The following is a 26868-nucleotide window of genomic DNA, read 5'->3' on the forward strand; positions in this document are numbered from 1 at the left end:
AGGTCCCTTCCAACCACTGACATTCTGTGATCTGCGATATACACCCCACAAATTCATGCGAGTCTTTGTTCTGTAGCTGATGCTACCTTAACAAATCCCTTTTACTCCTACCTGGTTTTAAGTTTGCATTTCTGAATCTTGTTGATAACGTTCCTGTCCCAGACTGACTTAGTTGTTTGTTTGTTTCTTGGATTTCTCTCGTCCTTCACTTTGAGATCTCTTTGAAGGAAGGGCTGTTTTCTGTATGTTTATGGATCACCAGCAACAACTTGTTCTGTGTGCGCTTTAATCTAAATGTTAAGTTATACTTTTATTATTGCTTTAACATCTGTTTGTTGTGCATAGTTTTTTAGTGTCTACAGGGGGAACGAGCAACAAATATAAATACTTTATTGTTTTTAAATAGCCTCCGGCATAAAGTTAGGTGTCAGACCACAACCACGGAGTGATTTATGTGTCCCTACTTTAGGCTGGGGTGAATTAACATTTAATCAGTTTGTTCTTATCTTCCCAAGCATAAAGTGATACGTGCAAGAAACATTCCACAGGGTGATAATAACCCAGATTGGGTCTATATTGATTTTATACATGTACTGTAGCTTTGCTGGCCACAAGAACATAACATGCACTTTGTTGCCAAATTTTCCCCTTGGGGCAGACTTGGACTATCTGCAGTGTTCACAAGAGGAGCTTTGAAAGCGTCTTGTCTGTAGTAATTGGCTGTCCTGGGATAAACTGCAATAATTCTGACATAAGGCTTGTTCCACTACTGTAAATCCCTTTGTGGAGTTGTCCCAGAAGAATATTGCCGGATGTCTGGTTACGTGTACGTTTCATGCTGTCAGAGAAGACTGCTTAATTTTTTAAGGTATAACTTCATACACCAGTATTAAGAGTTTACTGATGGAGAAACACGAAGCAGACGTAAGGAAATGACTCATACTTAGTACTCTTGGGGGAAAAAGACATTTTTAGAAACTTGTTAGTGGAGATTATTCTGTCATTGCGGTATTATTCTGAGATACAACTTCATGTATATCTTTATACATGCAGGATGAGTTTTGATTTATATTGATTCTTTCTCTGCTTAAATATTAGAAGTCAGTTTTTAGAACGAGAAGTTCAGATCATTGCTGTCTATAACATGCTATACTATGTGGGAGATGCAGGAATAGAATAATCATTCCTGAATGATATAGTCAGCTGAGAACTCTTTGTTACATGTGGAATGGCAGGATTCCCTTCCTCCTCCTTTGTGCCTCATTTTCAGTGTGTTTGTGTTGGAATTCATTTGCCAAAGTTTGTCTGCACTGCATTTCATATGCCATTATTGTTATCTAAAGTGAACTTTACGTGATGTTTGAAGAATTTATTTGTTCATGCTCAGTTATAATTATCCCCTTTTTTTGCACATAATTGCGTTTAGTTAGAACTGAACAAGACCGTAAGTTATGACATACAAAAGGCCGAATGCCCTTTTTTTGCTGTTCCACATAAAACATTGTAGTGTTTTTGCTGATATGTTGACAAGGAGGAAGAGCAGCTTTCCTGAGGAGGTTTTATGTCAGTATTCCTTTGCCCATAATTAGCGAAATGTATACTTGGTATATTGCTTGTGTATAATGTCTCTTATATGTTCAAATAAAAAAGAAGTAAGACACAATGTGTTATTTTAAATGTATTACAGATGGGCTGGAAAATGTACAGCAAAACCAAATCTTTAAAGACAATACGAAAGGGACACAACAGAGAGAAGAGCCATGTCCTGCTGATTCAGTAGAATCTCTGATGGCAGAAATGCCGTTTGTCGACACAGATTTCGAAGATGAATTTGTTAGTAAGTATATTAAAGAGAAGTATTCTGAAAAGCAGAGACACATCATGGATTCAGTTCTTGGTCCTGCCTGTTAATGTGTGCAGGTGGGCTGTGCACATGGAACAGAGTCTTCCTGTGAACAGGATCCAATCCAGAGCCTCTCTTTGTAGTACTGCGAATGCATGACCGTATTAAAGGTTTACCATTTTGTGACCCATTGCAGCAATGAGTCGCAGAGTAAAGACAGCTCCTGTGTCATGTGATGTCTTTTATGAGCTGTCTTCCAATTTGTGCATTCTCAGCCACAGGGCTAGAACTGGATATCTTGCAGCTTATGGGTATATGTTAGGCCACATGGTGGGAGAGGGTTGGCAAAGGCTTGAGGAAATATGCTGGGAGAGAAATAATTTGTTGTGCAAAGGAAGAGCTGCAGACACAAAACTTTCAATATGTTGGAAGGTGTCTTCATGAAAGGAAGAGGTGGAGAGTAGATCTGGCTTGGATTACCTTCTCTTCTGGGCTGGATTTGATCTTTGGACTGCAGGTTGACCAGTCCTAGTATAATACAACCTTTTTCTTTAATAATCCTATGTATTATTGTGTATTATATTTCAAAATATAAAAAGTCCATGCATGGACTTTTGAAACTTAACACTGGCCCTTTTGCTCTAAAGTCGTGTCCGTGTTCAAGTGTAGGCAATTTGTAGGCCTGTTACGCTGCAGCGTGAATTGGCTAAATGAAAGAGAGTAGTTTGGAAGGTGTGTGTGTTGTGTGAGCAGCTTAGAAGCCTTGCTTAGAGGTGTAGCTGTTAGTTCAAATAGTATTGCACTTGTACAACGACATTAATTCAGGCTGGAGTAGGATCCCAAGCAGACAGTTCAGGACACGGGCAGATCAGATGACTGGGAAGAGATGCTCCAATAAGTTGACTGCAGCCCATCTCTTGTTGGTGTAATATGAAGTGTGTCTTTGTTTTGATTTGTCTGTATGCTGAAAGCAGGTTTTTTTTTTCTCTTCAGTGCATGCAGCCTCTAAAATAACTATAGAAAAGAAAAGAAAGAGGACTACTGGGAGAGAAATTGAAGAAGACAGTGAGAGAAAGAAGAAAAAGAAAAAACAGTATCGGCCAAATTATTTCATTTCTCTTCCAATTACTAACCCAAAGGTGGTATTCTTTATTATGCTAATTTGGTATAACCACAACTACTTCAACAGCTGCATGTCTTTATAAGAAGAGTATTTGGTCTTGAGCAAAATATTTTTTTCAGGTGTTTTAAAAGGAACATTAGCAGCCTATTCATGGAGTAACTTTTTTTTTTAATGTAACATTTCTATGAATAAAATTATTTATCTGAAAAAGACTAAAGCAAAAATATTTATCTTTTTATTCGGTTTATCAGTCTATGGATTTCACATTATTTTGACTGGAGCTGGCTTAAATTTCCCCCCTGTACTGTTCCAGTATTGCTTGATATTCTCTTAGAAAATGGAAGAAAGACATTCCTCTTTAATTTAAAAACCCTAGCGATGTTTTTAGCTTTCCTTATTGATAGGAATTTAAATATGGATTTGTTGCTGTTTTAACTAGGCAGTTTGTAGTTTAACAATTTTCCAGCAAAATCTATCATCTTACTTAAAATTCAAGCAGCGTATTGATTTACTGAGATGTTCGTATGGATTCAAGAAGTGCAGAGAGCTCTTTAAGAAAATGTGGTTTCTTCTAGTTATCGTGTGTTTTTTCATTTATACGGTGCATGAGAATTATTTCTTACAAGCTGTGAGATGTCTTTGGTGTGGCTTTGATACTTTTTTGTGTCTGCAAACAAGGAAAGTAGGTGCATTATGTTTAAAAAGTTAAAGCCAACAGTTTACCAGCACTTCCAGATTTAGGTTAATTTTTTAATACTAGGAGCTATCTCAGGTGAATCTTAACTCATCCTGTAGCTGTACTATCTGTTCTCTGAGAAAGTCAAAGATAAAGAGAGTCTGAAATGAAAATAAACCAAAGTAGATCTGAAAATTACAGTGCAGTCTTCAATTCTTCAAAACATACCATGTGAAGAAGGGATTGTAGGGGCTGGTTTTACAAGATCAGGATAGCCTGACGTGAATATTGTGGAAGATCTTTTCTGCCATCTTAGTCTGAAATATCTTTTCTTTCTGGCTATTCCATGATTTGACAAGTGCAAAAGTAGTGTAGGAGTTATATAATGTCATAATTGAGAATTCCTGTTCACAATTGTTACTATGTTGAAAGGTCAGATGAGTGGAAAAGTCCTAACTATGCATGCTTTTCTATATGTTGTGTATTTAGTCTTAAATCATTTGCGGAGGTAAAGGAGCAACATCTCGGAGCATTTGGGAATTCCAGGACTTTGTTAGGAAGTTTTGTTTATACTTACCTTAGATGTAGAGTTGTTCTGAAAGTAGAAAATAGAAGTTGGAGTTTGTACAGGCAACATTAGCCAAAATTCAGACTTAAGACACCTGGTTTCTTGATAGCCAGAGGGAATCTGGTAATTACTGGTAGTATTTCAATTAGTAATGAGAGACCTTTCTTTATTTTGAGGATCTGATTTTATTCCAGTACAGTGGGTTAGGCATTAGTACTCTTTCTTCATATATTATGTAGTATTATAAGCTTTACACAGAGAACCATTTTGTAATAAGGGACATTTGTGGAACATTTAATCAGCTGTTCCTCTTGGAAATTAAACAGTTTCTTGTTTTCATTTTAATTTTGTTTGGGTCTTCAGAAATAAAATGTAGTGTACCATTAATCTTGAATTTGTATTGAACTTTGCCTTATTACTTGTGTAGAAATAGTTAAATGGATAATTACTGTTGTATTCATTTATGTTATTTTTTTTAAGTTGTTTCATCTGATGTGTTATTGCTTGGTAGGTTAGACTTTCAAGGTCTTCTGGTCATGATTATAATTATAATGAATCTGTTAAATCTTTAAAGCTTACAGTCTTCATATTGAGTTACTAGTAGTATCCTTGCAATAAGCAAAACTAAGTTATTCTATTACTCTTCAGAATAAAATATTTTAAGTAATGGGAGAGGAGACCTCAAAATCGGTATTTGAGGCCTTATTTTGTAGCACTTTCTAAAATAATCTAAGAGGGGAATGGTTGACTATTATCTACCTTCAGACATTCCTTTTAGTTAAGTCAGGAAATCTCAGGTTAAAAGAAATAACATGTTAGCAGTTGAAATGTAACAAAACTTTGTAATGTAATGTAAATAGCAGGTTAAATAGCACTTTGAATTTTTTATTTATGCAGTGGGTCATAACTAATTATACAGAGATGTAAGAAGAGTCTTGGTTTGCTTAATTAAAATTCAGTGCACACAGCAGTTAATTGCACCTTGGATTTGCTGCAGAAAATGGAAAAAATCTGAAGTTGTATTACGCAATGTGATGGCACAGCTATGCTACAGCTATTGTGTGACATTTTGATCACATAATTTCTGGGAAAACATATTGAAGATAAATTCCTGACATTCACAAAATATACTTTAAAACCTTTTTTCTTCCTTCAAATAGTGTAGATTGTGTAGAATGTTGTCACTTAGTCAGACAGAGCGAACGTGCTCAGTCTGCTTTCTATTTTTTTTTATCAAAATGGCAGCTCATTTCATACTTTCCTGGTGGGTTTTGCAACAGCATGTCTCTGGAACTGGCCATCTTTGCAATTAATCCCGTTCCAGAGGCATGTTATTCATTAGGGTTTTAGCCTGGTTTCCTCCTGGAGTTTATACAGGTGTGAGCCTGCCTCTCTGTTTCCCTTGTTACAACCCCGTTGGGTTTTTGTGGGTTTTGAACCTGCTGTGCTTGTTCAACCTGTTGTCCCAATTTGGATTTAAAAATGGACATCTCGGAGGTACTAATTTCCTACGTTTTTTGTGGAATTGGTGCTTGCATAAAAGGGAGAGCCTTGGAAGTACATCCTTGTGTTGAAGACAATAGTGTGAGTGTGGCAGTTACCTTTTTTATCTAGACCTACCAGCTGACAAACGAGTATCTGCGGGTTTGTTGGCCAGTCAACCCCTTGTAGCTGAAAATCAGCCGCAGCGTGTGCTGCTTCTCACCTAAGCTGGAACTGAGGTGTAGGAGGGAGGTGGATGTGGTTTGGGATGTGAGCAGGAAGGGCCTCTGAAGTGCTACAGAGGGAAACTAGATGGGGAAGGGGATGCGGGGTATTGGCTGATCTTTTTCAGAGCTAGGACTATCTTACCACTGGGACAACACAGTTGCCTGCCTGTCTTCTGTATTCTGAAGGGCTTGTACACTTACATTGATATTCTTTTATTTGCCAGCTCTCAGATGCAAATTAAGTTTAGAAGCAATAGTTGAATATGGAGTAAAGTTGTAATTTGTATGATAGATGACTTAATTTTTGAGTGGTTTTTTTATTTTTTTTCTTTATGGAGATAAAGGCATTTGCTTCAGTTTATAAACTTTAATTATGCAATCAATACATTGTAATTATCAGGGATTACATTTAGCATTTTTTTATTTAAATGTTGGTTAAATTACTCCTGTATCTGAGACAATAGAAGTGTTATTTATCTAAGATAAGATCAGTTCTGACATATGAAGGAAGGTGATTTTATTGCAACATGATTTATTATCACATTGTTGGTTCTTCATATGTCTTACACTAAGACACTTGTGGTTTTGTAGATGCCATATCACGTTTTTCTGGCAAATGGCTTTTACCTTCCTTCCTCCTCCCCACCCTCCCTAGAGTTGGTTCCTTTCAGTTAAAATATGGTTTTATTTATATAGCACTACTGGATATCTATTCACATTAGGTAAAACTTATGCATGGAGCTGCTTGTACTTACATTATAAAAGTCAATATATACAGTTTATTTGTGAAGTGTTCACCACTGAGTTTAAAATTTAAAAAGAAATCAGATTGAAGTTTTTTATATGCTTCTTTTAGACTTTATGTTCCAAAGCTGATTTGTCTGTAATGTCTTTGTTTTCTTTCCTTTAAGAAATAACTCACTTTGTCAGATGGTCAAGGTTATTGGATTTAATTGCCACTAGTATATTCAATAATTGTTGCAGGTGTTTTTGTCTCGGTGTGTGTGTTTTGTTTTTGTTTATTTTTAAATCACTGCAATACAACTGTCATAATGGCAATCACAGTTGTATAACCATACAAGTAATTTTCATTTAAGAAAATGTAATTGAAATAATTCAAAAGACTGATGAAGTTACAGCTGTATGTTTTGTGGAAATTCATTAAAATGTGTTGGAAGAGCCTATATAAATTACGGAATAGAATTGTAGGCCCCAGGGATGGGGCCTCCACCACCTCCCTGGGCAACCTGTTCTGGTTTTACCACCCTTGTAAAAAACCTACTCCTTATATCCAGTCTAAATCTACCCTCTTTAGTTTAAAACCATTGTCCCTTGTCCTGCTGCAACAGGCCCTGCTAAAAATATTGTCCTCATCTTTCTTACAGAGTACCTTTAAGTACTGAAAGACTGCTATAAGGTGTCCTCGGAGCCTTCTCTTCTCCAGGCTGAACAACCCCAACTCTCTCAGACTGTCTTCGTAGGAAAGGCGTTCCAGCCTGCTGATCATTTTTATCTGTCTATTGGACAATATAGTCAGAACTGTCAATTGGATATCTTTGCAAATTATTTACCAAATATTGCTGTTTTGTTTGTGCCCCACCCTGTGAAGATCTCTTTTTCTTTTTCCAGACGCTCGTCTGCACATAGCAACATACAAGTTTAGCAAAGTGGGGCCAGCCCTTTATTTGGATTACTGGTGGTGTAAAACTGGATGATCTTAATCTGCTCCAGGAATTTATCATACTTATGGAAGCAAACTCCTATTAAATGTGATGGGAAGTGTCCAGTTATCTGTTAATCACTCCATTCATGCCCACTTTGGGTTTACTGGGGTCAATTAGCACAGCTTTGTCAGAGGATAAAACTTTCTTCTGCTAGAATGGTTTGTACATAAGTGTTTGATTACAGTTTGGGCGCTTTCTTGTTCACTTACATGGAGGGATACAGTAATTGCAATGGCTGACTGTTGTTTCTGTGTCTGTCTTCCCAGATTACTGGCAGCGTTCAGGCTCTCCAAGATGCAATAATACAAAAGGATCAAAGGCTTTCCAAAGTAATGGTTCGCCCTGGCTCGTTGCATGTCACCATGTTTGTGATGCATTTATCCAGTGAAGAAGAAATTAGCATGTAGGTATTTGGTGTTGAAGTATATACAAGCATTTTTGCTGGAGGAGTTGTTTTTTGCAATACACAGCCCTAAATTGCTAGAGTTACTGAACGTTTAATTCACATTGTTTTTAAAATGATACTCGTAATATTAGTCCTTTCCATAACTTGTGGTATGTCACGAACCCTGAGCAAAGTATACATTTTTCCCTTGCATTTTTCTTGCTGTGTGCTGAACTGGCATGCACAAATCTCATGTTTGCTAAAGTAATTATTTTAAAACAGTGTCTTGCTGTAGAGGACACCGAACGGATTAAACAGGGGAATTTTCATCATTTCATAGTTTAGCAAATGTTACAAGCCAAATTAGTAATTGCTGCTGAAAGACTTCAGTGAAAGAAACGTTAGCTCCAAGCTAATGCCTCATTCAGTTATACATTTTAAAATTTATTATACTCAAAATTCAAGTGTCCTAAAAGAGAGGTGGCTATTGGGCCTTGTCAGAAATATGTTTTAGTTGCTTCAGTGATACAGCTTATTTTCTTGATCATATAGAGGGTAGAAGAGTAGTGGAAAGGCGTATGTATTATACAGTGACATTGTGTATCTTACATAAAACTACTTGCTTTATAAAAATGCAGTTCTTAGCAATTTTTGCTGTTTATCACATGCTATACTGCTATCTGACAAGCCTACTGGAATGTGCAAGTTCAGTGGTGGTTCAGACTAAGTCTGTCTATACAGCTGTAATTTATGAATATTCAGAATAATAATTTCTGTCTAGCTGTAATTTTGACTTGAAATGAAAACATACATTGTATTTTATAATCCCGCTTTACACAGACTTTTGTGACAGTTTCTATTTAGATGTCGTGCCCAATGGCCTCATATGCGCTATCTATATTTGCACATTATAGTTGCAGAATTGAATTGCAAACACTTTGGTAACTGTAACATAGTATTGTGTAAAATGCTGATGTGTGGTCTACTGGCATTATATGAACATCTGGGAATCCTCCATTGCTTATGTGTCAATTTTGTAGTGAATTGCTAATGAATCAAAATTCAGCAGATACTTACAATTTTGTGAAAGATGAGTCTCATAGTTTTAGCTCCCCCAGATGAGTTCTTTCAGGGCCCTGCGATATCTCTTCCTGGTTTTCTCTGCAGGCATGCAGTCCATGTATTGAAATTATCTAGATCAAATAATGAATAAGTGCAGTCAGACATTGCTTTGGTTATGGTAATACAGTTACAAAATAATGTTTCTAATGAGAGTGTGTTGAATAATTTTTCACCTAGAAGGTTTTGTTGTTGAAGTGCAGATTGCTCATAAGAAAGCGAGAATCCAAGGTAAAATACAGGAACCATTTGGTAGTCAAGGGCATGCTTCTAACAAAAAGAAGTATTTTGACTAAAACATTTAACACACCTAAAAATATTATTATCAGTATATGCAAATCAGTTGCCCTTGTTTTTTACACTTGTTTGCTTGAGTGCTGTATCCTTGAGGCCTCTACACTCTTACCTCTCTTGTAAGGATGTAAGTCTGTCAGCATCCTTGTCTCCAATGGTCTGATCTAAAGGGAAAGAAACAGATCATCAGGAACAGAGAACAGAAAGGAAAGCAAAGCATACTAGATCTGCTGGACTCCCTCTCCTCTCCATGTACCTTTGGTCTCCTGGAAGAGGCACACCAGCTTGCTCCTGTCCTGGTTGATGAGCAAAATGTGGTAGTACCTGCAAATCGGTGAGAACAGCCACTGACTGTGTGCACAAGGTTGTTTTTTTTTTAAAAGATTTTGAAGTATGAACTTGTAAAAAAGAGAATGTGAGAGGATATTTCGAAGGCATTTATGCCTCCTCGTGAATATTTTTTGAGAGTCCTAAACTGTATATGGAAACAAAAATTCTCAAATTCAGCATCTTGTGCTACTCCTTGAGCTCCTTCTCAGCTCTCACTGTCCGACTGCTACCCAAGCATGCACTTACGGAGTTCTTCTCTGCCTCTCCCAGCAGAACTCCACAGTCCAGGCACCCTGGAGCTGTCCTGTAGTCAGCAGCAGTGAGGCACCCCTTCCCTGGCCAGATGCCTCCTACAGGTATCTAGCATATTCTATCATATGGGATATTTTTTTTCTTTTTTTTTTGCATTACTGATGTTTTCTGTTTAATCTTTTGGGAGACCTTGGAAGAATAAAAAATTGATTTTTAGTTTCTTCACCAATTTTTGATACCATGTTAATGGAAAGAAACAGATCCAGGCTGGCAAAAGAACTTATGTGTGATGCAGGGTGAAAGTAATCCCTCAAAGTGCAGCCTAGTCAACTGGGCATCTGAGAGGTCTTAGATCCTTAGGTCTGGATCCATTAAGTTTCTTAGATATCTACAATTTTTCTACTGTGTTTGCACAATAGTGCCTCTGTCTATACAGAAATGAAATGTGTTGAATGCTATTTGAAGTCAAAATGCGTGATAAGAATCTGCTAAACATAACATTCAATTTAGCACAAAGCCCTTTGTATGGTATTTCGGTACATGCAGCTTTCAAGATCTGTATCCTAGGCCGCTCTTTCTAAGGGAATCCAGACTTGCAGTTCCCATGTGTGTTTCCAAACTGATTGGCTGTGGTCTTGCCTTCGTGAATGCGCTTTACATCTCATTTTGTACAACTGTATGAAATCAAGAACGTGAGATTTTTAAAAAACATGAAGCAAGCAAGCAAGAGTCAGGGCAGCACTCCTTCAAACAAGGGAGTTCTAGTCCATGTTAATGGTACGCATAGTCAGGGGATCAGGTACTAGAAACCAGGCTGCCTGCCTTCGCATTACATGCCTTCATTACCAGACTATATTGTCAAGTGCTTCTTCCATGTTATCTGTCAAAGATTATGTGAGTCTAGCCTTTTTGTTAGGAGAGCTGAAAGGATTGTTTGGCTTCTTTTATTTTTTGTAAGGTTGATTTTTTCTAGCGCGTAATCAAAACTAAAAATTCAGAAATTTCTAAAAAGACATGACGGCAATTTTAAGTGGTGTAATATTTACATTACAACGATATAGGAATAAAACAGGCACTGCTTCTATAATTCTAGTTTGTATTCACTTAGAATGTGCTGCTTAATTTTTTTTTTTTTAACCTTCTTTCTCTACTTTGGAGCAAAATGCTTGTAAACTCTTTGGTCTCCCTGTCAGTTGCTTGCACTGAGTATAACTACACTTCGAGATTGGTATGGAATAACAAGAAAATACCACTGTTGTGGTTTTTGCTGTTCACCTCAGTGGAAATGTTTGTCCTTGTGCATTATTCTTACAAAGCAATTGTTAGACATTATAAAGTGATTGACAAAATATGAAAATACAAAATATGCTCGAGTGAGATAACTGTTTTGCTAAATATTTGAGTGTTTACAAGATGTTTATAAAAAGAAAAATTAGAACCAAATCTTCAGTGATGCAGTGCTAAACTGAAAACACACTGCGCTGTTTGAATTGACCTTTCGTAGACCTCGTTAGGTAGAGTCAAGCTAGTCAGTGAGTTCTGCAGCGCACCCTATATATGGTATGGAAATACGAATCTTAGTTCAGCTGGGGAACAGAGCTCTCCACGATTCTGTGTCCTAGAGCTCAGGTGCAAGATGATTTCATGATTCTAAGAAGTCCAGAGGTGGGTTTTAGATACATGCATGACTCACTACCTGAAAGCCCACTGCAGTCTTTGAAACTGTATTTGAAATATCTGCACTTGTTTTGGAAAACTTTTCAGGTTCCTGCTGGTAAATAAATATGGAGAATTACCTGTGAAGTAATCTGACAGGTATAATCAGATGTAGATGGTGGTTTTGCAAGTTCTTAAAGTATAGCACACATGGAAGACAAAGGAACAGGTTTGTCTAATAATGATAGAAGGGTAGGTAAGTGGCAGAGACTGTTATCTTTGCCAAGGAACACGTAATAGCATTGTTGTTTAAAGTGATTATATAGGAGCTAAAGTACTTCTGGGTTGTAGATTAAAGCCTTATATAAAAAAACCCAAACAAACAAACAAAACAACTCGGGAGGACTGTATCACTCAAGGATATCTTGACATGTAGTCAACCTTAACATCTTTCTTAACCTGGCCTCTGTTTTAGTTAAATGCCTAGTTCTCATCAAGAGTCCATCTTGTTAAACACAAGGGAAGAGTGTAGAATTGTTTGTACAGATTTAAGAATATAATTTAGCCTACGTGAGATACATAGAATATAATAAGAATATAAGTTAGCCTACTTGAGCCATAGAGATGGCTCTCATTTGGCTAGCATGTAAAATAAAATGAACTCTATTGAGCGTTTTTAACCTGTTACTGCCATCTAGCGTTCCTAAAGTCAGCATCAGTTTAGTGAAAGTTTCAATTCACTTTCATTGACTAGAACTAAAAACTCTTAGAATGGGGGAGGTCTTTTAGAAGACACTAATAGTGTTTATGTAGCCTTTGTTTAGCACATGAATTGCTTTAAGGGCAGGTCAACCCAAATATTTCATGTAATCATACATGCACTTCATGTAGCTAATCAAAATGATTATTAAAAGTTACCAGGCTTCCGTTTCTTAAATGTAGATTATGTGTGCATGCTACTTATCTCTTAAAGAAAGTAAGCATCAATTTAGATAGTACTTCTTTTAATAACAGTTCTCAATGAGCTGAATAGTAATTGATGTGTAATTTTATCATTTTATGTATATAATGTCATTAACGTCTGTTTGTAATACCAAGTAATACTCTGTAGTAACTCTGAATGAAGGAGAGTCTTAGAGTGTTCAGTTGAGCTATGAGATGAAAAAAATTAATTAAGAGTGAAAAGCCAAATGCTTCCTAGTAAGCGTCTTATTTAAATGGGATGCACAGAACAATAGAGATACTATCATCTTAATATTTAGTCATCTGAGGACTGAGAAACTCTTTTGAGGAATTACACCTGCTGCTAGGTCCACCTTATTATTTCTGTGGTTTTACAGCAGGATATATGGACCAGTTTACCTTTATAAAATGGTAATAATAATACTGAGTGTATTGATAGGAAGTAATGCAAAAGTACCTGAGTTGATACTAATTTATACTAATAAATCTTTGTGAGATTTTTGGATACAAAGATTAATAGCAATATTTGACTTTCATACAGGTATTTTCTTTCCTCTTGACAGAGCAGTTGGTGCTCTTTCAGACAGCAAAGATTTTGTACAAGATATCCTCAAAGGAAAAACTGTGGATTTGTCTTTTCAAGGAATTGATCACTTCAAAAATGAAGTTGGATTTGTGAAGTTGGCAGAAAACGATCATACAGCTCTACTTACAGAAATAGCAGGTACAACTTGTCAATCTAGTTTAAGTGCTTTAAAGACTTTTTGACAACTTAGATGAGAACGGAGCACAAAGATAAGATGGTGCTAATTTAGTCAACATTAATTTACTTCTAAAAACTGCAAAGGGTACCTAAATTTCCCAGCATGCTTCAAAAGGATATTAATGAATTACAGGCAGTATTGTTGTCTGATATCTTTTAATTCAGTATGTGTAAAAAATGTAGTGCAGGTTTGTAGATGAATATAAAGACTCCATTCGGCCTTGTTTTTGTCCAAGTACTTTCTGCTGTTTCTTAGCTGACACTTCTACCCCTTTCAGTTTGTAAATTCATACTTACTGACCTCAAGAACTATCTCTGCCTTTTAGCTGACTTGCAAAGTTACATAGTTCTCTTCGAGAGCTGTGTAGGGCATTGAGAGACAGTGACATTTTCTCCTCTTCCATGGTCTGAGGAGTCCTTAAGTTTTGTGTGTCCTGTATGTTATACACATCAGTCTTAAATCTCAGTGAATTAGCTCCAGCTTACCACTCCCACGTGTATAAGTGCATATATACACACATATATGTGTAATATATTCCATATATGTATAAAATAATATCTGGACCCGGAGCATAGGGGGCATTCAGGACAAGTACATGACTCACCCACCAAAGCATTCCATGCTGCTTTAGCCAGATTTTTTTTTTTTTGAGCCGTTGTGGAATCAGTCTGTGGCTTGTTCAATGTTAATTGCCTTCCTTTAGCAATTAGGAAGTAACTGAAAGATGTGGCAGGTACGTGATGGTATGCACGTGCACCCACATGTTAGTTTCAAGAGCAAAAGTCTGAGTTCTGTCTTAAGAGTGGAGCTAAGGCCGCTGCCTTTGCGAGTCGGATAAAATGCATCAAAAGATACAGTTCAGGGCAGTAGGAATAAATAAATAAATTAAAAGGAGTACATCAGTTGAGAAAAAGCAGTTGATACCTAGACAAAAACAGAGTGGAGTTTTTAATCTGTCTATGAGTCTATACTTAAGCTATGTTGTTTACAGATATTAAATAAAAATTCTCAGAGAACAGTATTGTCTGTAATTCATTGGTGTCCTTTAAAACTATCCCAGCAATTCCAACTATTCCTTGGAAAGACCCTTTAAAAGAGTTTTTCAGTATTGATGAATTATCTTTTGTGCTCTGAGGAATGTGAGGTCACACCATTTTTTAATAGTGCAGTAACCCATATAGGACATTTTGTAGAGTAGCAAAGACTGCTGCTGTCATGCTCCTCTTTGCAGCCTAGGACAGAGGAAAAAATGGAAAAAAAGCCTTTATTAATACAATACTTTCTCTAGCAATTAATTAGTTTAATTTCTGAAGTGCCTTTAGAAAATGTTTAGTATTTTTTAACTTATGTTTTAAAGAAAGGTTGAACAGAAGACAGCTCTTTATCTTTCCAAATTGCTTATGCTGTTATTGGGCAACACATTATTATTTTAAGCAGTATTTAATAGAGAAGTACTTCTAATATTCAGTGTGGTAGAAATTGAACTGTTCTTACAGTGCCAGTGAGGCTTCAGTTTTCAAATAATCCCATAATTATTTCAAAGATTGAATCTCCTGAGTATTTCTTCAGTTCTTTTTCCTCATCCTTGTCTTTGAGTTTGTCTGTAAATTTCTTCTAAAGGTAACAGAATATTGTATGCTGTTTTATAAACAGTGAGATAATTCATAAACTATTCCCTTTCAATATATCTTGTGGTCTCATGGTCTCTCAAAATAAATGAGGCAGGTACTTTATATGAGATTTATTCTACTAAAAAGTCGTTCAGCACTCCAGCAAACGGTAAGCTACAGATCTGGATGTCTGTCAGACGGAACTAATACCACACAGCCGACTTAAGCTTAAGTCTTAGGGATGATGACCCAAACCACACATATCGCTCATCAGCCTTTGAAGCTGTTTCCTTGGGCAGCATCCCAGCCCCACTGCAGACGGACTGGCACCATTTGCCTTCTTACAGGGCTGCATTTACACCTCAATCAAATCTGATCCCTGGTCTGATACAGGTGGTGGTCTAGAAACTTCTCTTGGCTAAGGCGTTTCATTGGCTGAGGGCCTTGTCTGTCAGCTGTAGGGCCTTGCCTTTCCTATCCCTCGGTGGCCACAGTGGCTCTGTGTTTTAACTCTTTTTCCTTTCAGCAGCTAAGAAGTTTCAGCCTTTATCAGGGTGGATGCAGCTGCCATGCTTGTGAAAGTTGCTAGACATGGAGAACCAGATACCTTTTAACTACACGAAATTAAAGAGTTTGTATGAGTGATTTTCTACACACCTTAGACTAGCGAACCAGATTTTGATTAGAATTAGACAATTAAAGATGGCGTCAAGTTGTGACCTTTGTTTTTCAGTTTGGCAGGCCTCCCTAGTAGACAAACTCATAGTACAACCAAATTTAGCAAACGAGGAAGTCTGCGTTTTCTTTGTAAAATGCAGATTACTGCTACTCACTCGTCAGCGTGCTTTGCTTATACTAGAACTACAGCTGTATATTATTATTTTCACTTAACACTGCTGTTTGGTAAAGATGTTTCTTATTTCAGTGCTTACTTTTGCCAACCCAGTGGATCTTTTCTTGGCCTTAGGCCTGTCGTTCTGTCTCTAGATGTATACAGTATGTTTGTTTCATCTGGATTTCATTCTGAAACAGGGTAGAGAGCTGAATGTTACCAGAAGAAAATGGTAAAATGACTGAAAATGTTTAATGGGTATGATTTCACGATAAGCTATCGTAACATTTCTTAGTGACTGTCATAACAGTAACTTCTGAATTGCTGCTGAATTCAGAGTATCTTTTTGTACTTTCTTGGAAGTGCTAATATTATTTCATAACAGGTAACCTATAATTCATGAAAGCAAATTCAGTGTTTACATTGATGCACATGCCAGAAAAAATATTTTATGTCTGTAATTATGTAACATGGAAGATTATACAAGTGTGTTTCAAAAGTTTTCTTAGTTGCATATTAAATTAGTTAAAAGGCCATGTATGAGTAGGAAAAAATAAATATACTAAATAGCTTCTCTGCATATCTTTATTGGGTTAAATTGTAAAGAATATATGTAACCTGATAAAAACAGATTATTTATTACACAGATGTCCTTCAGGGCAGTACAGTTTGGAATATGAAATAATATTAAACAAAAGAATCCATAGGAACTCTTCAGAACTGCTGAGGTAGAAAAGAGAGTTGTAGGAGTTCTCACTCCTGCAAGCATATTGTACATATAATTCCTCTAACCTAAGAGTGCACTTAAAGAGTTACTTGCAACACAATTTAGTTTGCATGCAGTTCTTATAAAACATTAGCAGACAGTCCTTTAAGGGCCAAAGCTCCTACTGAAGGTGGTGCATTTTGGGGAAAAGACCATGCAGTGCTTTCTCGGCTATATAATCCATATACCGTCCAATGTAAAGAATCATATTGGCAGAAATGTGCTGTTGAGTTTATTTTCTGTGATACATTTTGTATATTAACTTAAAAGAGGCTGTATGTCAAAATTATACCTAGTATTGCTGTTCTATGGATAATATCCCAAATAGACTATTTTAGAGAGACAACTGCAAGAGAAAATACTGAAAACTCTTTTCTGCTAGGCTGTTATTGTCAGGATCTGTGTGAAGACTGCTATCAGCTCTTCCTATATACTGCTGTGAGGTTATATATGTATTGTGGTTTAACCCCAGCCAGCAATTAAGCACTACACAACCACCACTAGAAAGAAAATTAACTTCATTCCAGCTGAAACCAGGAGATAACGTTTGACAGAAATTAATTGTCACAATTTTATTCTGGCTCCTAGTACAGCTTGCCTGTGATATAACTTGTGTCCCTAGAAAACTGCTATTTTAAAACTGAAGCTAGCAGAAAGAAAAAAAAATATATAATATTGCCTGCAAGATGTTAATCACAGTGTTGTTGTCCGTGGAACAGTAAACAGAGATCACTTCTGCAGCAGTTTTGGGTTTTTTGCAAGACCTAAGTTTAGTTTATTACAGAATTAACTGTTTTGCTACTTGAAGATTATGTTTGGTTTCTACTCTGCTCTAAGCTGAATTTTGACTTCATGTGTTATTTTGTGTTCTGCATGAATGCTGAAGAAGAAATATTGGTAACGCAGCCAATAGAAAATATATGGAGTTAAATTAAGGTCTTGTAAGAGCCCATTTAGTTCCATTAATTATATGGAAATCTGTTTGCTACTAATAATGTCTCAGTATGGTACAGCATTATAACGGTGAGTGCACATCTGCTAATGCCAATGTAAATATAAGTTTGCCAGAGACAAAAGTTCAGGAAAAAGCAGAGCTAATAGAGATCTTCTGTTTGTTATGCTTTGCTAGTTATTTCCCAACAATACATTAAAAGGCATTAGCGTAATATAATTATCTACCATGAATAGTGCAAAACTGTTATGACAGAATTTTGAGGAGTATTTTGGTTACTCTGTGTCCAAGTCTTTTTAGAAACGCTGAGCTAAAAGTGACATAGACACTTAGAGTGATTTTTTTAAAAAGTCATTTCTTTGGCTTTGCTACGCTACAGAACATGTGAAGAACTAAGTGAATTTGGAAAAGGTAATGGATAGTTTGAGTTTGGTTTTAATTTTGAAAATTATACTGTAAATGCTGTTTGAAGCCGATAAAAGCAAATAAGTGAAACTTGGTTTTGCCCTTGTGAATATTCAGATTTTGGTTTTATGTGTGAATGGTGCATGTTACGGTCTGGCCATGAGAGGGAGCTTCTATTTCATGAACAGAAAAGTTACTCTTCTGTTTATGGATTTCATTTGCTTTTTGTCCTTTGTTTTTAAGAAATGTTGATTAGTTGGGTTAAACATTTTAATGCAGTTAGGATTTCACTGGATAAGCATGTAGTACACCTAACTAGTCATTTCCTTTAACTTTAGTTTTATATAAATAACATTAAGTCTAATCTCACTGATTTCCCTAACAGTCTGTGCTAGAGAGAGAAATGGGAAGCAAGTCACACTGCCCGTCTTTTCTAGGTACATCACACCCTTAACTCGACCATAAGCTGGCATTGCTGCCATGCCAGAGCAGTTTGGCCCCTTTTGTTGTACTGGGAATTTGTGCAGCCATATGGTGGATTCAGCTGTGGTTAAGTTAACATTTTTTACCTTTGCCAGCTGATTTTTAACCTGTTCTGTTTGCTGGTGCAGTTTGCTGCAAAGCTGCTACATGATTGTCAGCACAAAAGACAGGAGCGGTAGCAGGCATGGGGCCGGAAAGGAACAGTCTGTTTTGGCAAGGATTGTGGTTTATGAGCTTTTTTAAAGATTACGAAACCACACATTTAGCATCTATTCGAGGGTGAGTTACATTGCCCTAACTTCAGAGAGCCTAGGGAAATAGTTTAATCCAGTTAATTTAGTTCACTTTAGTTCCAGATGGCTGAAGCTAACATCACAGAATCTCAGAATCACAGAATGTTAGGGGTTGGAAGGGACGTCAAAACATAAATGAATTTTGCCTCTTGTCAGTTACTCTTAAGTCATTTCACATGATGCAACAACTGAGAACTCAAAACTGCTGTAATTTTCCATTAAAGTAACTGATTTGTACGAAGTGAACAAAAAGCTGCTAGTCAAATCCCTAACTGTTGCATTGAAAATGTGCTGCTGTGACATACTAGATTTTCTTCTAGTCCATTAGTTCTAGTTCCTACTAATGCGTGTAGCAGAACTGTACTGGGCTGTAGAAACCTGGCACATCCACAGCAAGAGGAGAAGCAAACTCTAAAGGTGGAAGTGGCAATGTTCAGCTGTCTCAAGAGTATAATTGTCTACGTCAGCAAATATATATATATATATATATAGTGTAATGAATATAACCAGCAGACCCCTGCCCCTCTGATGATTCTTCTGTTGATTCTATTACAAGAGTCAAGACATCTCCCTTCTCATAGTGATTTCTTACATGAAGGACTGATTCCAATAAACCTGAGCATGGCTCATGGGAAGTTTTCTATGTGCAGCCTTCTTCAATCCAGCTTTGTGCTACTTGACGGTTTTCTTCATTTTGACTAGACAAATGCTGACAATGGAGGCAAATACTTCGGTGAAAATGAACCGTGACCATTACAGCCTAGTGTAACACCAGTTAATTCTGTGAGTTTTTGCTCCTAGTAGGTAATAGTTATTAAATACACTTTGGCCAGAAGCTCAGCATTTTTTTGTTGCATAGGAATATTAAATGCTGTGCTATTGCCAAATCTCTTTTTTGTGTATCACGTGACAAGTAGAAGAGGCTAAAGTAGATAACGCGAGAGCAATAGGTTGAGGCATGGCTTTGGAGTGCTATATTGTAGGCTCTTGTCTGCCCTTTGACTCTACGGCTTTTCACCCAGGGTCTTAAAATTATAATGAGCTGTGTGGAAGGTGTCAGACTTTGAATTTACTAAGGAAAATGTGATTTGGCTCTATAATGGCATTTTTAGCAAGGTACAGAGAGGGCAGATACAAGGGGAAGAATAAAGGTTAAATAGAAAGGAAGTCCAGATAGCAGGAGTAAGTAGAGGATTTGTTTGTAAGGCAAGGAGAAAGTAGATCTTACAAGAGAATTTTGGCATTTACAGACCACATATTCTCTACTTTGCTGCTGTGTAGTCAGGTGGAACTGGAAGCAAAGTTTTAAATTGTTGCCAGGAATTTATTCGGTTAGTACAGAGATTGAAACATCTTGAGTTTGTCATAGTATTTTATCTTTGCACCTGGTTGTTTATTATGGTCTTTATTCTCACTGTAGTTGTGTATATGACATATATAGAACAAACTAACCATGAGCATGGCTGGCTCCAAATCTGCCATTTAGTATCTCCTTGGCTGATTATTATGAGATGTTTTTGTTGACATCCCTCTGTACAGCATCCAATGATCTGGTTAAAGGCTACTGAGCACTGCTGTATTATTTAATGAAACTGGACGTGCTGTTCCCTACGTTCATTGCCTTTGTTCCTCTAAAACACCCCTTAGTAATCGCCACGTTTGTTCCTTAATGCTAAAAATGTAAAGTATGGTTCTCTGCTTTTAGATACTTACAGATTTTCATCTTTGCTTAAATGCTTTTAGATTTTAATTTACATTCTTCTTCATATTGTGCTGTCAAACACTGAATAACAATAACTCTGATAATAAAACAAAGCAGTAAGATTTTTTTGTGGTTTAAAAGTAGGTTTTCTCACCTACTTCTTTTTGTGATTGTTACAAAAATTTAGGAAGTATTGGAAGGAATTAAAGCCAGTAAAAGAAGAATTTCATCAAGAAGTCCTACCTAGGTTTCTATTTCAATCTAGCACTTCTGAGCCTTCACATTATAATTGTTTGTCTTGTAAGACTTACCTTACATCTTGGCATCTGTGCTCAAAGTGGAGATTGCTTGGTCCAGCTGCTCCTGGATTCCTACTTTACAAATGAGCTCATTTTTCTGTGTACCTGTATGGCAATGTAGAGAAACAGAACAACTCGCACATACTGCTAGCATGTGTTTGTAATAACCATACAGCTCAGTCGTGCGTGATAGTGGTGTGGCACAGTGACAACTCACTGTAGAAAAGCTCCAGTAATATATAACCAGGTAGCAGTGGAAGAACCATTGAGAAATTGGCTTGATTCTGCTTTACATTTTGGCACAGTATAAAGCTGACTATTTGCAGGACAAAGCTACTAATGGGGAGAAAAAATAGCCCCTTTTCATATAGAGAGATGAGAAGCAAGGCTTTTCGTTTTCTTACACCCTGGCGATAAAAATCACCAGCGCCTGAGGCAGTGACTGACCCTGGTTTAGCCACTCTTTTTTTTCATCAGAGATCAGGGATTGCTGAGGTGTTCAGGAGTCAGTAGATTTTGTCAGGCAGCAGCCAGGGACACTCCTCAGGCTGATGCTGTCCTTCGTAATGGTCTTGATGGAAGAGAGACTGGTGCTTGATGCAGTCTTTGATTATATATTCGAAACATAACACGATATCCAAAATAATTTTTTTCAACTCATGGTGCTCACCTCTGGTAACATATAGTTGAGATCATGATAAACATTACCATCTGAAATAGATCCTTTAGAATGCTTCATTGGCTTGGAAATTAGGTCTTGTAAGGCTTTGCAAGTGCACTATTCTCAGTGCTGTTAAGAAAGGATGTCAAGAAAAGCTGATTTGTAAACCCCAAACTTCTGTTAACTGGTAGTCAACAGAGTACTCTTAAAAAAGAACTGAGAACTTAAAAATTTTAACATGGCTTTACATGATAGTTATAATTGCAAGTTATCTATGCTTACCTTTTCGTCGGCTCCAAGTGTGAAGGCAAAAAAAAGTTCAATAAAGACACAGAATGCCGTTTCTAAATTCTAAACCTTTTAATTGAGGGGGCATGATTTAGGGACAAATAGAAATAAATAGACTGGAAGAAAATATACATATGTAACAGTTTTTCATCCCTAATGAAATCTTGGAAAAGAAGATGGCCATCTTTATTAGACAATATGGCTCAATGTGCAGTTCTGTGAGCAATTCTGTGTGGATCTAGCTGTTGAATTTTTGAGCCTTTCCAGTATATAGTGAATCTGAGTATGTTTCATATATCACATTTCAAGTCTAATTATGAGGAGACAGTTGTCTAATGGCTTCAGCTGCATCCAATGTAAGAGAGGCTGATGACTTCAGTAATTTTGACATTATAAAAATAAGGTACAAAATGGCATTGCAGAGTACTTCAAATTCCATGAAAGATGGTCTGAAAGCTGTCCAAAAATTTGTTCCAGGAAATCACTGGGTTTGTAAAAATAGCTTTAACTTTTCCAGGGTATACTTTGAAGCTACAAACATTGGTCAGTCTGAGACTAATAGGGGAAAACACAGATCTTGTTTGATTTTTCAGTCTAGCTAGTAATGTTGATGCCTGGGGGAGAGATGGCAGATCTTCATTTGTTGAGACCAATGGGCATTGTCTGTTTATGATTCTTCTCACTAGCCTCTAGTTTCTTTCAGTTCAGGCAATTCCCATCATAAACCTTAACCTTCGTGTATTTGCTCAGTCTTCAAGTTCGCTTTCATGCTGCCTCATAAGCCTGGAACTTTCTCTTGCCCACAGCATACATGCTTCCTTACTGTTTTCTTTAAAAACCCTTCTTGTGACCACTTCAAAGACCTGCATGGATATTAATATTATCTTTTAATCTTCTTGTGCTCTCAGAAAAACATGTACCTTTGTTTCTTCCCCTCCCATTCATGTACTCAGATTTCTTTCTGTTTTGATTATCTTTGAAGGAGACCTTGTGCCTGTGATGATTGTAAGTCACCTTAACCAGTAAATGTCACACTTTGACTAAGTGTCAAATACTGCAGAACTGGGGCTGTCTCTAGTGCCAGTGGGTGTGGCCTGTCTCTTGAGCCTGTGATGTTTGATAAGTCTTCCATGGCAAAGCTGTATTAGAAGTCTGGTAACCCTGAGACTGGTTGTGGACACATATATACATGCATGTAAATCTATTAAATTTAAACCCAAAATCTTTCTCTGAAGTTATGCTTTTTTTCCTCTGATACACGTTTACATTATATTTTTTTCTTGATTGGAATTGCCAGGTATGAAACAAGATGAGTTTAGGAAGATACGTAGTGGAAGCAGATACTGAACAAAACTATTTATCACAGAACGAAGACATGCGAGGCCATGTGGTTGCTGTTCAACAGTGTAAAGTGTGGATGCGCTACTGTCCCACTGGAACATATGTTTATAGTGCCATAGGGTCAGTCTGTGCTGCTGAAAACACTGAGTTTAAAATCCTGTGATCAGGTGCACATTGGCAAACCACTGGTCTGACACTAAGCCCTTACTGGGGTTATGGGACACCCTTAGAGGTGCAAATCTTCACCAGCACAGATCTTAATTGCACAGGAGGGGATGAGACAGGGCTTGGCATAAGATGTGATGGCAGAAAGCATTTGAGCTTTTAGGGGAGAAAGAAGACTACAATCCACATGACTGAGTCAGAATATCATAGTGTGCTGTAAACTTAATTTTGATAAGACTAATCCTTTGCTGGAACACCAAAGTCAACGAGACCCCAGATGATGCAGTTCGGAGAATCAAACACAAGAACCAGAAAATGGCTTTGTTACAGACAATTTCAGTTTTAAATAAATGTAACATTTTACTACCTTACTAACATCAGAAAATAAGAAGGATGTTGGATGCACGGAAGGAAATATATGCACACCATAACTAAATGACTTAATTTGAATTTCCGTACCTCAGTTTGAAGAAGCAGCAAATGTTTGTAGTCTTCTGTTTTGATATGTTAATCTGCTGTTCAGCAGCATTTGTGTGCACAGCTGCACAATGGCTTAGCAAGGATTCAATGTAAATTTAGAAAAGTTTCCCACAGACACAATTTAAAATAATAGAAATAGGTAAGCTGTAGTTGTGTATAGATACATAGCTGTAACTATACATATATAGTAAGTCTGTAGATCTAGATCTATAACTGTATAGATTTAGATACATAGATCTACAGCTCTATAAAGCACTTATGCTTCTTTACACATATATACATACACGGGGCAAAGCGGGGAGAAAGAGAATGGGCACAAACTGAAACAGAGGGGAGTCCCTTGAATATCAAGAAATAGTTTTTACAGTGAGAGTGACCGAGCACTGGCATAGTTTGCCCAGGGAGGTTGTGGAGTTTCCATCCTTGGAGATGCACAAAAGCCATCCAGACATAGTCCTGGGCAACCAGCCCTAGGTGGCCCCGTTTTAGCAGGGAGGTTGAACCAGATGACCTCTGGAGGTCCCTTTCCACCTCAGCCATTGTGGTAGGATATTTTCAGCATCTGCCATAGTAATATGACCTATGTTACCACTGTGTAATGCTTCACAAGTTTTAATCTGGTTGTCCTTTCATTATGCTGTCAGAATAAAAAGTTGGGCTAATTCTTTTTTGTAAAATGCATCAGCATCTTAAAAGTGGGGCGTGAAGATTGAAAGAGAATTTTCAAGTGGGCATATTCAAGAAATGGCATTTGGCTCTTTGATTTGTTTGACTTCCTTCAAAATAACAAATTCTGCATAGACTATGGAGCCTAAGGTTATAAATAATATGCAGGAAAGAAAGAGAAGTGAATTTTGATCTCCAGCTTCCAAGTGAATACTCTGGGGTTCTTCTAGAACTTTCTGTCGCAAAGTAATGCCCTCAGCATAAGAAAAACATGGACCTGCTTGAGCAGGTCTAGGGAAGGGCTGTAAAGGTGATCAGGGGGCTGGAGCACCTCCCTTTTGGGGACAGGCTGAGAGAGTTGGGGCTGTTCAGCCTGGAGAAGAGACAGCTTAGGGAACACCTTATAGTGGCCTTCTAGTACCTGAAGGGGGCCTACAGGAGGGGCTCTTGTCAGGAAGTGTAGTGATAGAAAGAGGGGTAATGGTTTCAAACTGAAAGGGAGTAGATTTAGATTAGATATAAGGAAGAAATTCTTTTCTGTGAGCATGGTGAGAAACTGGAACAGGTTGCCCAGACAAAGCTGTGACTGCCCCCTCCCTGGAAGTGTTCAAGGCCAGGCTGGATGGGTCTTTGAGCAACCTGATCTAGTGGGAGGTGTCCCTGCCCATGGCAGGGGGCTGGAACTAGACAATCTTTAAAGTCACTTCCAACCCAAACCATTCCATGATTCTATGAAACTTGTAAAATCTCTTCTGAAGCGTCATTTCCAAGTAGCTCACTTAAATAGTTACTATAGAAAACAAAAAAAAATGGTGTAATAAGTTCGCTTCTCAGTATAACGCATCTTCTAGGTGGGAGAATAAAGCACTGGATCATTTTGTTACTATTGAAGTATCAAGCCAATAAATAATAGACTTAAATGCAAATACATTGTTATGGTAAGGGTTGATAAAATTAATGTGAAAGGATCGATTTTTTTTCCCCTATTTTGAGTTTAGTTCAAGGTTGGTATGAGTCAGCTAGGCCTACAGCTAGTGAAAAAATGAAAGTTGTATTTGCAAAGGAATAAAGAAAGGTTCTGCAGTTTTTCTGTTTTTCAGTAATGGAAATATTCTACTTACTTGTGTTATTTTTGCCACAGGTTTTATCAATTTTATGTTGTGGGGTTTTTTTTCAAAATTATAACAGATTTCTCATGTAAAGCATTAGGCTAAAAGAAATACAGAACATAACTCAAAAATAATGCTGAAATTTATTTCCAAGAAGTGACATGGTACATTGATCAGACAAGTTGGGAAATAGTAAACTAGGTCAGTGCAATAGAGTTGCTCATGAAGTTTTCAAACCATCCAGTGGGAGTAGCTCCTGAGCAGTTCTAAGGTAAAGTTCCTGCTTTGACAGCAAAAGCAGACAATATAGGCAGCTTTCAAACTGCCATTATTTTAGTAAAGCCAAATGCAAATATAAGACTATCTTCACATGAAATAATCTGTACCTTTGAAGCTAACTAGAAATCTTTCTGCCTTTTAGTACTCATCATCGTGTTTCTTCCATGTGGAGCAGCTGTGACTCCTGTTACATTGGAAAGCACATTTTTAAGCAATCTATCATGTAATGTCTTTGTACCTCTACATTTTTCCTCCCCCCTCAGAGACTGTGAAGAAGATATTTCAAGAAAAGGGCATTTTGACAGAAGGAAGAGCTTTTAAACCACATCTAACCTTCATGAAGTTGTCCAAATCAATGCAACTACGTAAACAGGTGAGCTCACATTTCTTACAGCTCAGCAACAACCTAGAAAGTTTAACTGGGAGACGAACAGAGGAGTTGCTTATGCTAGAGCATCAAACTTCCTATTTTGTAACCAGCTGAAGAAGTAAGACTTCACAATACTGATTTAGAAAAAGTAACGAGTACATCTACCATGTCAAGTAGTCCTGTCCTGTTCTTTAAGTTAGCTGTCTTGATATTCTCAGTACAGTAATATCATGCTCTATTCTCTTTTATGAAACTAGACAAGACCAAAGGATGAGAGTACTTGTTCAAAGTTACAGAATTATTATTAGGATGTAGATTATATGCATGTAGTTTGTTTGGATAGTTTTGTTTTGTTACTGTATAGGAGAAAATAAGCAATTAAATAATGGAATTTATATTTGGATTATGCATTATAGGCAGACTGCCAGTTCCTTCTATTGAATGTGCTTTGACGAATTTCAGATTAACAATGAAACACGTTCTATATTCCGTCTTGCAGGCACTTCTTTCTTGCCTATTTATCAGCTTTTTTGACAAAATACATAAATACATAAAAGTAGGTTATAACCATGATGATAAATACATAGTGTACTATACTAGTAAATAAATACATAGTGTACTATACTAGTGTACCTAATTTTTTATTTTGTACTAATTTAATAGTAATATCTCCGTAAATTATTTTTACTGACATTGTATAGAATGTTTTATGTGATCGTGTAACATTGACCAGGGAAATAATTTTCAGGAAAAAATAAAAG

General features: G+C 37.0%; 1 protein-coding gene across 1 annotated transcript; it reads left to right on the forward strand.

Annotated features, from left to right (window-relative positions):
• Positions 1–1692: 1692 nt before the first annotated feature.
• On the forward strand, positions 1693–26641 carry LOC104270683 (A-kinase anchor protein 7 isoform gamma-like). The gene is made up of 6 exons (XM_009865114.1): positions 1693–1837; positions 2837–2982; positions 7910–8046; positions 13206–13366; positions 26001–26110; positions 26570–26641. Exons 1-6 carry the CDS (start codon positions 1789–1791, stop codon positions 26639–26641), a joined length of 675 nt encoding a protein of 224 aa, XP_009863416.1. The 5' UTR covers positions 1693–1788.
• The last annotated feature ends 227 nt before the right edge of the window (positions 26642–26868 follow it).

This window comes from Apaloderma vittatum, unplaced genomic scaffold, assembly GCF_000703405.1.
Source record: "Apaloderma vittatum isolate BGI_N311 unplaced genomic scaffold, ASM70340v1 scaffold31582, whole genome shotgun sequence".
Lineage (NCBI taxonomy): Eukaryota > Metazoa > Chordata > Aves > Trogoniformes > Trogonidae > Apaloderma > Apaloderma vittatum.

What these genes read in the sequence shown, in the direction of transcription:
- LOC104270683 (XM_009865114.1), top strand. Translation starts at nt 1,789, where the DNA reads ATGGCAGAAATGCCGTTTGTCGACACAGATTTCGAAGATGAATTTGTT. An exon ending in TCTACTTACAGAAATAGCAG is followed by an intron (nt 13,367 to 26,000) that starts GTACAACTTGTC and finishes CTCCCCCCTCAG; the next exon opens with AGACTGTGAAGAAGATATTT. An exon ending in CAATGCAACTACGTAAACAG is followed by an intron (nt 26,111 to 26,569) that starts GTGAGCTCACAT and finishes GACGAATTTCAG; the next exon opens with ATTAACAATGAAACACGTTC.